Source organism: Bidens hawaiensis, unplaced genomic scaffold (genome assembly GCF_021521415.1).
Source record: "Bidens hawaiensis isolate Kalapana, Puna unplaced genomic scaffold, B.hawaiensis_p1.1 tig00012605_1, whole genome shotgun sequence".
In the NCBI taxonomy this organism is placed as follows: Eukaryota; Viridiplantae; Streptophyta; class Magnoliopsida; order Asterales; family Asteraceae; genus Bidens; species Bidens hawaiensis.
In genome coordinates, this window is record NW_027492035.1 from 339512 (window position 1) to 353581 (window position 14070).

The following is a 14070-nucleotide window of genomic DNA, read 5'->3' on the forward strand; positions in this document are numbered from 1 at the left end:
ACTTTAAAACCCGTCATTCAGAACTCAAAATTGATCAATTGAAGCTCCAAATTGATGATTAATTGAATCGATTTCAAAGATTAACCGATCAATTGGCTTCAATTTCAATTTCAATTCAACTAAACAACCCTGTGATTTGCATTTTTCCGATGAGTTCGTTGTCGACGGCGATAATGGTGACAAAGAGTGTTGATGGCGCCGACGAGCGGAGGTGAAGGAGGTGTGCTGATGTCGGTGAGGGGTGGTGGAGACGGATTGAGGGAGAGGGACGAACAGATTAGTGTAATTGTAATTTTGGGTTTCTGAAAATCAACGGTTAGAAGTGTCGCGTACATAATGTATGATAAAGGATTATTGTATTTTATCCTTTATCATAATGCATATTGGTGATGAAAGACAGTGATTTAGTTAAAGACGAGACATCAAAATTAATCTTAAGGTTGTTAAAAAGAAAAACGCAATAAAAAAAAAAGTAAACTTGCTACGAATGTTTGGAAGAGTTTTCTTTTATAAGATGTAATTTATTTTATCGTCGTGCATATGCTAAACTGACCAACAAAACATATTGGCCATAAGTCTTTATAGGGAGTGTGTTTTAGATGCAAGAAATAAAACTAAATGAAGAACATTTTAGGGAGTTATCGGTTCATGCATTGATAATCATCCACTAATAGTTAGACAATGAGCCACTCCATAACCGGTGTCATTGTCTCTCCGTGCCCACCATGTGTTACCACCGACATGTTACTGCCACTGTAACACCCACCACCACCACCACCTATAGACTCCTTTCGACTCGGCTTCATTTTGGCCATACCCGTTATGAGTTAATTATGACCTTAACCAATTTTATGCTTTTTTAATAACAACTCATTACTTATTTTGCTCATGACTTGTTTTGACCCTAAAACATTTTGACTCATCATCGGAATCTGCTTGAGCCATCCGGGTTACAGGCTTAAATTACGTTGTGATTAAAAAGTGATAAGTAAAAATATATATGATTTAACCCATACCTCAAAAATTTATCATTATGATTATTATTTTAATTAAAAAATGAAATACTCACACGACACAAGTATATATTTTCACAAAATGATATGTCAACTTAACTAACTTGCATGTTTATCCTGTTGGATGGAATCATGAACTTCTGTGGGGTTTTTGCATGTGATATCTAACATAAGTTGGCCTTTTTCTCTTGTTTGAAAGTGTGTGTTCACAAATAATCATATTCCTTGCATTAATCAAACACGTATTTGACGATCATGGAATCTACGGCTAGCTTCTACAATAAAAACTTCGACCGTTTTGTAGTTGTGATCAAATTCAAGTGATTAATAATGGAACAAACTTGTCTTGTTTTGACCCTTTTATAACTGGTGAATCGGCATCCACATCGATTAGTCTAAGAGAAATATATAAAAATGTTTATTGAAAAGAATAAATAAATATGAGCCTCACATATAAGATTATTATAAAGAGGCATGTACGGTTATCTTGTTGTGGTTGCTTTCGTCGTCTGTAACCCAAACATAATAATGTAGATGGACATATATAAATTAATTAGGTTCTTCAACAAACATGATTACCTTAAACACATAAAATAGTTAAATCAAACAAATTAAACCATTAACATTTTTTCTTTTTAAATAAACCCTCAACTTGATACACTTTTACTAAATTCCTTCACTATCACTAGATCATTAATTAATTTTTTTGGTTAGGTGTTAGTTTGCATATAATAGACTTTCGGCTAACACCAATTCACATGTTAATTAATGGTAGCGAACATGTAAATGGGTGTTATTTTAATGTAAACCATTTCTTAACATAAATTCTAAGGTTGGGGATTTGGGATGTGACTACTCTGGAAATCAATCATGCATTAGGATATCGTTACAAAAGAAACTATAATTCTTGTTTTAGAACGTTTAAGCATTAAGTATTTGATTCACTTATGTTATAAACACATATGTGAATGATTACAAATGTGCTTTCAAGTACCTAATCTTAAAAACCATTAACAAATCATGTGCTAATTCACGCGTGAAATTGTTAGTTCACATGTAAGCACTATTTAGTAGTTTTTATCAAACAATTTAGCTTTTTCATGTAATATGGTATAAGGTATTTGAAGCAAGTTTTTTTGTTGTAGCGATATTTCTATAGCTTTAGAATATATTAGGAATTTAGGACATCCCGACAATTAAAATAGACCACTACACCATCTAAAATTCTTTTAGTTTTATTTTGAAAATATGTTGAAAAACAAGCACACTATGATTCACATGAAAATCAAACTACACCTTGAAACACCAATACATGAATTTAAATTCCTTTTATATCTCCTCAAAGAACCAACAAATAAGATTTCAAGAGGTGTATCTCTTTCTCTCCCAAAATGACTAGGAATTTGTTAATAATGTTGGTATTAATTAACAACAAATATTGAATACATACAATAATTAAGTAACAAAAGTTTAGGAAAAGATCGAGAGAAATAAAAAATAAAAGATAGTCCTTGGAAGTGCCTTAGTAAACGTTTTTATATATACCTAAAGGGCCTATGCTAAGAAATCTATTTTTTTATAGGGTGAACAAATTAACAATTTATCAAGTGTAATCGAATTAATTGAACAAACCGAACTAAAATCAAATCGAATTAGTCAACATAATCAAACTAAATTAACCAAACCAAATTGAACGCATTATTGATAGTTAAGTTGGCATAGCCGAAAATTTTGACCCGATTTCAATCAGCATACAATGCAAAGTCGATTTAATCGATCCAAACCAACTTCACTCTCCAATTTGTTCCCACTTGATTCATTCATAGTGATTCTAAGTTCTGCATGTCTATTTTGCAAGACGTGTTTGTATGTTTCATGATATTATTGAGGTGTTTGCAAACAGGGGTGCACATGAAATTGAATAGTTGAACCATAACCGTAATAGCCATTGTAACAAGTCCGAAATAACTTAATACAATAAAATTATGGCGGTCTGCTTTTATGGTTTTTCCAAAACGGGTTTTCGATTTCAGGTTTGCTATCAACCAAAAACCGAGAAACAAGCTTTAGGTAAATAATAAAATTAAAAACTGGTGTACCCTAAAACAATTTGTCCAAATGGTAATCATCAGTTATTCACTAATAAATAAAATTAGGTCCATGTTTCAAGACCAAGTTCTTTATTTTGTGTTTTTTTTCTTCTAACAAAAATCTTCAATTCTAAATGGTAAAACTTAAACCAAACTAGACCCATTGTGAAAAAGAAAAAAAAAAACTAAATTGAACGGTTTTCAAATGGATCATCAATTAATTGTTAGAGAATGCTTCACGAGCCGGACAACTGAAGCAAACCTTAGAAAAGCATCAACAAACCCTTAAGTTAAGCCAACTATACCTACTCCAAGAATCGATTTACTAGAAAAATGATTGATTACCTTTTTCTAAAAACAAAAGAGGTTCGATTTCGGTTTGATGGGGTTTAAAAACTGAACTGAACTGTCCATTGCATTTGCACATACTCCTAACCAATTATTAGAGGTATCTCTGTCTATTCTTGGAGTTTTCAATGACCTGTTTACATTTATATTCGTTTAATCTTAATGATTAGAATAGCTAAAATATAGAGATTAAAATAATGATGTCTATGTTAAGTTCTCTAGCTATTCAAGGATATTTCGACAACAATCATAATCAGTTGAATCATTATCTTATTTTGCAATATTAAATTTTAAAAGTTTTAAACAAAACTCAAAGTGTAAAAGAGAGTCCATAAAAATTGTTTGATGGATGTTTGATATTTTAAACAATAATGCTATCACTTTCCATTCCCACTCCACACTTTAGCTGTGTTTCATTGTTGATTCAAACGTGCCGTGTGCAATACGAACAAACTACTTAATTTGAAATGTGAACTAAAAATTATAAACATCGGTTACATGTAGCCATAGAAGAGTATTATATTTAATGTTATTTCCACTTGTAGAGTTTGATCAATTAGGAAGTCTATTCGGGACAAGTCTTTTTGGCAAGAGTTTACTCAAACATGCGTATTAAAAGTATGCTCTGAAGGCCTCTAAATCAATCCCTAAATTAATGGATGGATCTTATATAGGGATTAGGAAGACTATCCCCATAATTGGTGAACCCATGCCTGTAAAAATGTTGCCCATGGCAGGAACTCAGGAAGTAACAAATCTTTTCCAAAATATGTATATAAAAGTCTTAACTTATTAGAAATCTATAAACCGACATTATATAAGATATAACACATAATCCACAAATGACATGATCCTGTAGTTCGTTGATGTAGATGTCCCGATGCACGCCTAACACACTATTCGTAATTGACAGCCTTGTATAACAACTCTTGTTTTAAACTTTTAATATAAGAAATCTAATAAACATACTTTGAGAATGTTCGAAAATAAATATCAATACTTGTTTAAAATAAGCACAACTAGAGTCAATAAAACATCTTTTACAAACTAAACGTGACTAGAGTTGGTAACATTATATTTTAAGGTCACTCAACACAACATGTAAAAGTAAGTTTTTTTAAAAACATTTGCATCGAACTTTGAATGCATCAATTTTTTTTTATATAAAAAGTTTCATCAAGGCAATAATTTAATAAATACGTAAGTTTTGAAACTGAAGTTGATGTCATTCATTTTAAGACACTTGCACCTTTTGATACACATTGTGGAGAGAGAAACACCCAAACACCCATATTGTCTTGTGATAGGAAATACGACTCATATGATTCCCATGGCACTCTTTATTCGATCACCATCTTCTTAAAGATAACAACTTTAATTCTTTAAACTTCATCTCGAAAACACTAAAAAACCATTTGCCTTGCATGCATATATGAAGACTAAACATGAAAAGTTGACAAAAGAGCCATCTAAAAACTCCTAAGAAGATTAACTTTGATCTTTTTCAAATTAACAGACATGCAAAATTAACATGATCTACTTAAGAAAGCTGACAAAAGAGATGTCTAAAATTTCTAAGAATTTTTAAGATTAACTTTGATCTTTTCTAAATTAATAAACTTATACAAAAAGATTAACATGATATAACGATAGAGAAAAAGAATTATAAGTTAAAATAAAACTCGGTACAGTTACATTATTAGATTATGCGTAGTGGAGAGCTACAAAATGAGGCGATTTTTGACACGTGTCGTCACGTCAGCCAGGGGAATGATTTTTATTTTAGGGTGTCGTGGTTTAGGGGTGTTCTTCGGGTTATTTATTCGGGTTTCGGGTTGTTTGGGCCGGGTTGTTCGGGTTTGAGCTCAAAACAAATTGACCCAAGAACCGACCCAAATAAGTTCGGTTTGTTCGGGTTTCGGGTTATACGGTTCGGGTAAATTCGGGTTGGGTTTCGGGTTTAACAAATCTAAAAAAATTTCCACCTTTAACAATATCATAAATTAAAAAACCATATTCCAAGCTATTATAAAACCATAATATACAACCAAATTCAACAATAGCATATATTATTTAGCAAAACATGAAATTTATCATACAAGAATATATTAGACGAGATGAAGGAGTGTTGTAGCCTGTGGATTAATACATGTATAGATTAAAGAAACATGCTCAATAAATATTGGTTTAAATATTATACTATTTAAGTTTTTGAATTGGAGATACATTCTCCACATGCTTTATGGTCATTAATACATTGGGATGTGATAGATCCAATATTAATTGGAGTCTTGAGAACAACCGAACACGAATACATAAGGTCAACGTGCTACTTCACCGCTAAACTACCCTATAAAATTAGGAATACATGCATCGATGTATTATACTTCGGGTTATTCGGGTCAACCCGAATCTGGGTATTTCAACCCAAATACTGACCCGAATATTTTATCTCGGTTTTGGGTTAGGAGTTTAATTGGTTCGGGTGAATTCGGGTTGGGTTATTTGGGTCTCGGGTCACCTCGGTTCGGGTTTGTTATTCGGGTACGGTTAAAAAACACACCCCTATCGTGGTTTGACATGTGGAGCCACGTCATAACTTCCCCCCCCCCCCCCCCCCCAACAAATCACCCACCTGTAAACCCAAGGGGATGGTGTTGTAGCCCAACATCACCAAAAAATGGGGGTTTGTCACCCCATTACATACACTTTTAGAGCATTCTTATCTTATCCCCAAAATTTTGTGAAAGGAGTTTGTAAATTGTAGGGTGGGGTTTTGAGTGGTTGTGATTGCAAAGCATATGATAGAGAGAGAAAATGTAGTGACTTTTTGTAAATATGGGGAAAAGGTAATGATTTTTTGCAAATTATAGGGTGGAGATAGAAAATCGTAATGATAAAAGTATAAAAAAATATTATTTAATTAAACAGAAGAGAGAATCAAATATTTTTTTAGTGTAATTATAGAGACGGGAATGATAGATATAATGGGAATGCTGAAAGTTCTTGGAAGCCCACGTCACAAATATCCAGCCCATTTGCATGATAAGTTGAACCATATGTACTCACGGAGTCACGGGGTTACCCTTTTCTTCTTTCACGAATCACGTAAACTGATTTTTACGGGAATAATAATATTTATTATATGGGTAAAAAATAGAAGAATCGTGCACTGATTTACAACAATAATAATAAACCCGGTTTGGGTGCGGTGGTGTTGTTTTGGTTGGATAAATATGGTTGTTCCTTCTCCGTCCGATTGAAATGAAAGAAAAAGCGGTGACATTGATTAATAAATAAAATAAAAGTCGTCTTCTTTCAATCCATCATCTTCCTCTTCATCTTAATCTTAATCCAATCAATCCCCTTTTCTTCTATCTACTTAACCTAATTTCACTTTCCCCCTTCACTCCTTATTCACTTTCCTTTCTTCCGATCTAATTATTAGTCTCTTTATTCTTCCTTTGTTTGTAGCCGTCTGATTGATTGATTCAAGAACCCAAAGTTAGATGCTTTACGGATCAACTCCAATTTTCTGATCTGGGTTTTGCTTCTATCAACCTCAAGTGAATTGGGTTTTTTTTCTTTGATAATTGATATGATTCTAGACAGATAGATGAGTATTTGTATTACGCAATGGCTGTGATTAGGTATAGTCCATGGATGCGACCGACAACCCCTTATCTGATCTGTTAGGTGCCTTGAAATCTTGGGGGGTCCCTCGGCGGTCTGACCCCGTTAACGTGTCGAGGGACTTTTGGATGCCCGATCACAGTTGCAGGGTATGCTACGATTGTGATTCCCAGTTTACTTTGTTTAACCGCAGACATCATTGTAGGTTTTGTGGTCGTGTGTTCTGTGCCAAGTGTACGCAGAATTGGGTCCCTGCCACATCGGCTAGTGATTCGAGTAGTGTAAGGGAGGACTCGGGGAAGATTAGAGTTTGTAATTATTGTTTTAAGCAATGGCAGCAAGGTGGTTTAGCTGATCATGAAATCCAGGCCGGTTACGTGGATCTTAGCACTTCACCATCTGCTGCTAGTTACATCAGTACCAAATCCAGTGCCACTGCTGACAGTAGCTGCGTAACGTTTACGTCTGCGGTCAGCTCCTTTCAACAAAATCCTATTCATTGTCAGTCTTTAGTGATGGAATCGAATTTTGATGAGCAAAACACAGTAGCAACAAAGAATGACGAACAAGTTGACATGGGAAGTCATTCTCCTACTCGAGCTGGGTTCGTCATGAACAGGTTTTCCTTCATAGTTACATTTTGGCTCATCATCTTTTGTTTGCTTGATCATATTGGATAAATACATGCCTTTTTATAGTTGAAAAATGAAAGCTTTTTTTGAAATTTTGATATATTTGTGTTTTTTTTTGACACTAGGGGAGATGAGTTGGAGGATGACTTTGCTTATTCAGGACAGCTGTCGCAGGTTGATAATGCATATTATGATGAACTACAATTAGATGACTATGGTTCCCGCAAGGCGCATCCAGATGGAGTAGCTGCTGATTCAAGCAGCTCTTCGCTGCAAAACAGTTTCGAGAAAAAAGAAGATGACCATGATGTTGGTGATGAATGTGAAGCATCATCATCCTCGTTATATGCTGCACAGGAGATAGATTCTGAACCTGTGGATTTTGAGAACAATGGAGAGCTATGGCTACCTCCTGAACCTGAAGACGAAGAAGATGAAAGGGATGCACTTTTATTTGATGACGATGACGGAAATGATAATGGTGATGGTGTTGGAGAGTGGGGATATGGCAATTTGGGGAGTGGAGAATTTCGAAACAGGGATAGGTCAAATGAGGAACACAAGAAAGCTATGAAGAATGTAGTTGATGGACACTTTAGAGCATTAGTATCTCAGCTGTTTCAGGCTGAGAACGTTGCTGTAAATGATGAAGAGGAGAAAGATAATTGGCTAGAAATTATAACATCACTTTCATGGGAGGCTGCATCAATGCTAAAACCAGACACAAGCAAAGGTGGTGGGATGGATCCTGGTGGTTATGTCAAGATCAAATGTTTAGCTTCTGGACGTCCTTGTGACAGGTACAGTTTTTGCATCAATACTATATTTATAATTTTGTAGTGGCATTTTAAGTCAATGATTGTATTGAGGATTTTAGCTGAGCAATATCAATTACTCACTTGTGAAATTATATTTATGGAGTAGTTCATAGTCATACTTGCTATACTTGTATTGTTTTGAATGTGAGATGCAATTCTTCTTTCTACATTAAGATGCTTAACATATTTTGCTTTTCTCGAGTCTACTGTAGTATGCCAATTGCAACATTAATACATTTCTATATGGGTATCCCAGAAGGGTGGACCTCTACATGTTTATATATAGGCTTTGTCTTTGTGTATTGCTTTGTTTATTTGTGGCTTACGCTAATTAGTTATGAGTTAACAGGCTTCTTGTTGTTGTCACAATTATTTCATTATGAGGAGCTGACTTTTGTTTCAACATGATTATGCACTTACCTTTTTCTTTTTTCAGTATGGTGGTCAAAGGAGTTGTTTGCAAAAAAAATGTGGCTCATAGACGAATGACATCAAGAATAGAAAAGCCAAGGTTTTTAATTCTTGGAGGGGCACTGGAGTATCAACGAGTATCTAACCTTCTATCAAGTTTTGATACTTTGTTGCAACAGGTTGCTGTTTTTTTTCTTCTTTCCCCTTTTTTCAATGTTCATTCTAGTGTTGGTTCAACTGAAATATCACTTTAACCTTTTACTTAAATGAGTTAAATCTTCTTGTTTAGGAAATGGATCATTTAAAGATGGCGGTGGCAAAGATAGATGCACACCAGCCTGATGTTCTTCTGGTAGAAAAATCAGTTTCACGGTATGCACAAGAATACCTTTTGGCGAAAGATATATCCCTTGTTTTGAATATAAAAAGGCCACTATTGGAGCGAATAGCCCGCTGCACCGGTGCTCAGATAGTTCCTTCAATCGACCATCTTTCATCTCAGAAATTGGGATACTGTGAAATGTTTCACGTTGAGAAGTTTCTAGAAGAGCATGGAAGTGCAGGGCAAAATGGGAAGAAATTGGTCAAGACATTGATGTACTTTGAAGGCTGCCCAAAGCCATTTGGTTGCACGGTAAGTCATTGCCATTTGCTTGCATTGTATTTGGAAGCCACCCATGTATTGAAACCACTTTGTATGTATCTGGTTTCGTTTATAACGAATATGAAAAAAAAACATGTTTAGTGACGAAAGACAAGAACACCATTGCATTGAGTTATCAGTAATCAACTTTTCAATGCAAAAATAACGTTTTAATGTGTGTTACAATTTTGTCAGATATTACTACGAGGTGCGAGTGGCGATGAACTGAAGAAAGTGAAACACGTGGTTCAGTATGGAGTTTTTGCGGCCTATCATTTGGCTTTGGAGACATCTTTTCTTGCTGATGAAGGAGCCACACTTCCAGAATTACCCTTAAATTCTCCACTAACTGTTGCACTTCCTGAAAAGGCATCAGCCATTGACCGGTCAATTTCAACAATACCTGGTTTTACTCTCTCCATGAAAGACACTGAACCACCTAGGACAACCAGTCTTCCTATGTCAGATGTGTTTTCATCCATAATGAATCAAAAGTCACAAACAATGCTCTTGCCCCTCGGGCAATCTAATAATCGTTTGTCTCAAAACAAGCCTTCTACTTCCATGCTTGACAATTCCACCCCAAATTCTGATGGTTTAGATGCACCAAAGGATTTCTCTGAAGCAGTAACGACGAATGGCGAAATGGTAAACACCTCACAAATTGGTGATGACATGGACAATGCTGACCAGTTTTTGGAGGGAAAGAATGGTGGTGGTTCAAAGGAAGAGTTTCCTCCAACTCCATCGGATCATCAGAGCATTTTGGTATCATTGTCATCTCGGTGTGTGTGGAAAGGGACCGTGTGTGAACGGTCCCACCTATTTCGCATCAAATACTATGGGAATTTTGATAAACCGTTGGGACGTTTTCTTCGAGATAATTTGTTTGATCAAGTAAGTTACTAACATGTTAAAATTTTTTTGTTATAAGAATTAGTTGCACTCTTTGATTTAATGGGAATTGTGGTTATTTGTTGGTAGGGATATAGATGTCCTCAGTGTGAGATGCCCTCAGAAGCACACGTACAATGCTACACACATAGGCAAGGAACGCTAACCATATCTGTGAAAAAATTGACGGGGTTACCCTTGCCAGGAGAAAAAGATGGTAAGATTTGGATGTGGCATAGGTGCTTGAGGTGTCCACGGGTTAATGGGCTCCTTCCTTCAACCCGGAGAATTGTGATGTCAGATGCTGCTTGGGGTTTATCATTTGGAAAGTTTTTGGAACTTAGTTTTTCTAACCATGCTGCTGCCAGCAGGGTGGCCAACTGTGGCCATTCTCTGCATCGTGATTGTCTTCGTTTTTATGGGTGATTATCTTTTTTTATTTTGATATATGAATTATTAATAAATGTTTTTATGTCATGAGTACTTGTGGTTTGCAGGTTTGGAAAAATGGTTGCTTGTTTTCGGTATGCATCAATTAATGTCCACTCAGTTTACCTTCCTTCTTCCAAACTTGTTTTCAAATATGAGAATCAGGACTGGATACAAAGTGAAGTGAATGAGGTTTGAGTTTTGAGTTTTGATTGACAGTAACTGATGCTTTGGTGTGACTGACTTCAGTGAAATTTTGTGTATTTTAATTGTATATAATGCATGCAGGTTGTTAGCCGGGCTGAGCTATTATTTTCTGAAATTCTTAACGCGTTGACTCAGATTTCAGAGAAGAAATTTGGGAAAAAATCATCTAATAATAACACAAATATGACACAATCAAGGCGCCACCTAGCAGAACTGGAAGAGATGCTACAGAAGGAGAAAACAGAATTTGAGGTTACATATCCTACTTTTCTTTTAGTCAAGTTTTGCTAGATTAATGGCTGACAACTGTGATATCTGCAATATTTGCAGGACTCGCTTGAAAAGATTATAAACCAGAAAGGCCAAGGCATGATTGATATTTTTGAGATCAACCGATTGCGAAGACAATTGCTGTTTCAATCTTACATGTGGGACCACCGACTGGTGTATGCAGCTAGTGTTAGTAGCAACAGTTCTCGAGGTGATCTGGATAGCTCGAAATCTGAAAATGTGGATAAACTGAGTGAACAACTTGCTGATTTTGATATTAGTGAAACTGTTGACGTCAAAAGTCAGCCTGAAGTAATGATGGATTCAAGTCCTAAAGACGAGAACAATTCTGATGTAGGTGTTCAAAGGGTGGTTTCTGAAGGGCAGTTATCAGTTATGGCTAGTTTATCAGACACCCTAGATGCTGCATGGACCGGTAACCCCCCAGGTTCTGATCTGAACGATTCAGATGATAAGGTTGATCATGTTGAAGACCATACACCGTCATCACTTCCGTCTCCTACAGTGTTTACAAAGGGTTCTGAAAGTGTGGAAGATTCATCAAGCTGGTTTAGCATGCCGTTTTTAAACTTCTATCGTTCCTTAAATAAAAACTTGTTACCGACTACCCAGAAACTCGAAGCCCTAAACGAGTATAAGCCCGTTTATATTCGTGAATCAGAACTCCAAGGCGGGGCCCGGTTGCTTCTATCTGTGGGCATCAATGACATTGTTGTCCCGGTGTATGATGATGAGTCAACAAGTATCATATCATATGCGTTGCTGTCCCATGATTATGCTTCCCAGATGTCTGATGAACTAAAAGAAGGGGAATCTATTTTTTCATCACAATCTGCTGACTCAGCAATGTTTCAGTCATTCAATAGTTTTGATGATGCGACACTTGAATCTGTTAAAAGCGGTGGTGATGAGAGTTTATTATTATCCATGTCAGGATCTCGTGGGTCTCTGGCGTTAGACCCGTTGTCATACACAAAAGCGTTGCATGCAAGAGTTGAGTTTTCAGATGATGGTAAAGTGAAGTATGGCGTTACTTGTTACTATGCCAAACGCTTCGAAGCATTAAGGAGTTTGTGTTGTCCTGCTGAGCTGGATTATATAAGGTCTTTAAGTCGGTGTAAGAAGTGGGGCGCACAAGGCGGTAAAAGCAATGTTTTCTTTGCAAAAACTTTAGATGACCGGTTTATAATTAAACAGGTTACAAAAACAGAACTGGAGTCGTTTATTAAATTTGCTCCTGCCTACTTTAAGTATCTTTCTGAATCAATTGGTACTGGTAGCCCTACGTGTCTTGCAAAGATTCTAGGCATTTATCAGGTATCTGTTCTTTTTTTCTTCTTTTATTGTGGTATGAATCATTGTCTTTTATGTGAACTTTGTTTCTATTTCGTGTAGTTTTGCGGTTTGTTTATTAACGCGTGACTAATTTTTTTGCATGTGTAAAGGTGACTAGGCAAATGAAAGGGGGAAAAGAAATGAAAATGGATGTTCTTGTTATGGAAAATCTTCTGTTCGGAAGGAATTTGACACGGCTTTATGATCTTAAAGGATCTTCAAGGTCACGTTACAATCCCGATTCAAGTGGGAGTAATAAGGTTTTACTTGATCAGAATTTAATCGAAGCAATGCCAACGTCTCCAATATTTGTGGGAAATAAAGCCAAACGGTTGTTGGAACGAGCTGTTTGGAATGATACTGCGTTTCTTGCTGTAAGTTAGTTTGATGATATGGTATGCTTGTAACTTTATATATGAAGAAAAAAGATGTCATATTTATTGTGTTTGTTTGCAGTCAATTGATGTGATGGACTATTCATTGTTGGTTGGGGTAGATGAAGAGAAACATGAACTGGTACTTGGGATTATTGATTTCATGAGACAGTATACATGGGACAAACATCTGGAAACATGGGTGAAGGCTTCTGGGATTCTTGGAGGGCCGAAAAACGCTTCTCCAACCGTGATTTCACCCAAACAGTACAAGAAAAGGTTTAGGAAAGCAATGACAACATACTTCTTGATGGTGCCGGATCAATGGTCTCCGCCTGCTGTCGTGCCGACCAAGTCCCAGACGGATCTTTCTGAAGCCGGGAATGAATGAATGAATATGTATGTATATTTTGATGGTTGTCAGTTATATATCTATAGTTTTTTTACAAATCATTTTTGAGCATCAATCAGTATTTTCTAAAAAGATGGATGTTATTTGTTGCTTGCATGCATGCATGGTGGTGAAGAAAAAAAGGCATGAAAATTGTTATTAGGCCAAGAAAGTTTTGTACATTTGTGTTTGTTTATGTTGGTTCAATGTGTATATTTGATAGTCAATATTGCTTTTATTGTTTTTAAATATGTTGTGTTGCATTCTAAGATTGTGGATGAGAGTAAAAACACCAGAGGGTAGAGGTGCAGATATTAATGCCTGGGGAGTGCCATTTTGGTGACTCAAATTGTAACTCTAGAGAGGAGATGCTTTGAGATTAGATTAGTAATGAATGAATATCTTTTTTTTTTTTAACTATTTCCATGATAGTAATTTGGGAGGCTTAATACAATAAAAACCTACAATTCGTGGCACTTTCTTTTGAATAGATGAAGCAAAAGTTTGAAACCTTTTTTCTTTATTGAGGACAGGTGTTTAGTGTTTTAATTTTGTTGCTAA

General features: G+C 35.7%; 1 protein-coding gene across 1 annotated transcript; it reads left to right on the plus strand.

The window, feature by feature from the left end:
• The first annotated feature begins 7101 nt into the window (after positions 1-7101).
• On the plus strand, positions 7102-13751 carry LOC143541503 (1-phosphatidylinositol-3-phosphate 5-kinase FAB1B-like). The gene is made up of 11 exons (XM_077034320.1): positions 7102-7703; positions 7842-8516; positions 8971-9124; positions 9235-9579; positions 9784-10485; positions 10573-10904; positions 10980-11103; positions 11200-11370; positions 11449-12726; positions 12855-13118; positions 13201-13751. The coding sequence occupies exons 1-11, from the start codon at positions 7111-7113 to the stop codon at positions 13507-13509; spliced, it is 4947 nt and encodes a 1648-aa protein (XP_076890435.1). The 5' UTR covers positions 7102-7110; the 3' UTR covers positions 13510-13751.
• Positions 13752-14070: the final 319 nt, after the last annotated feature.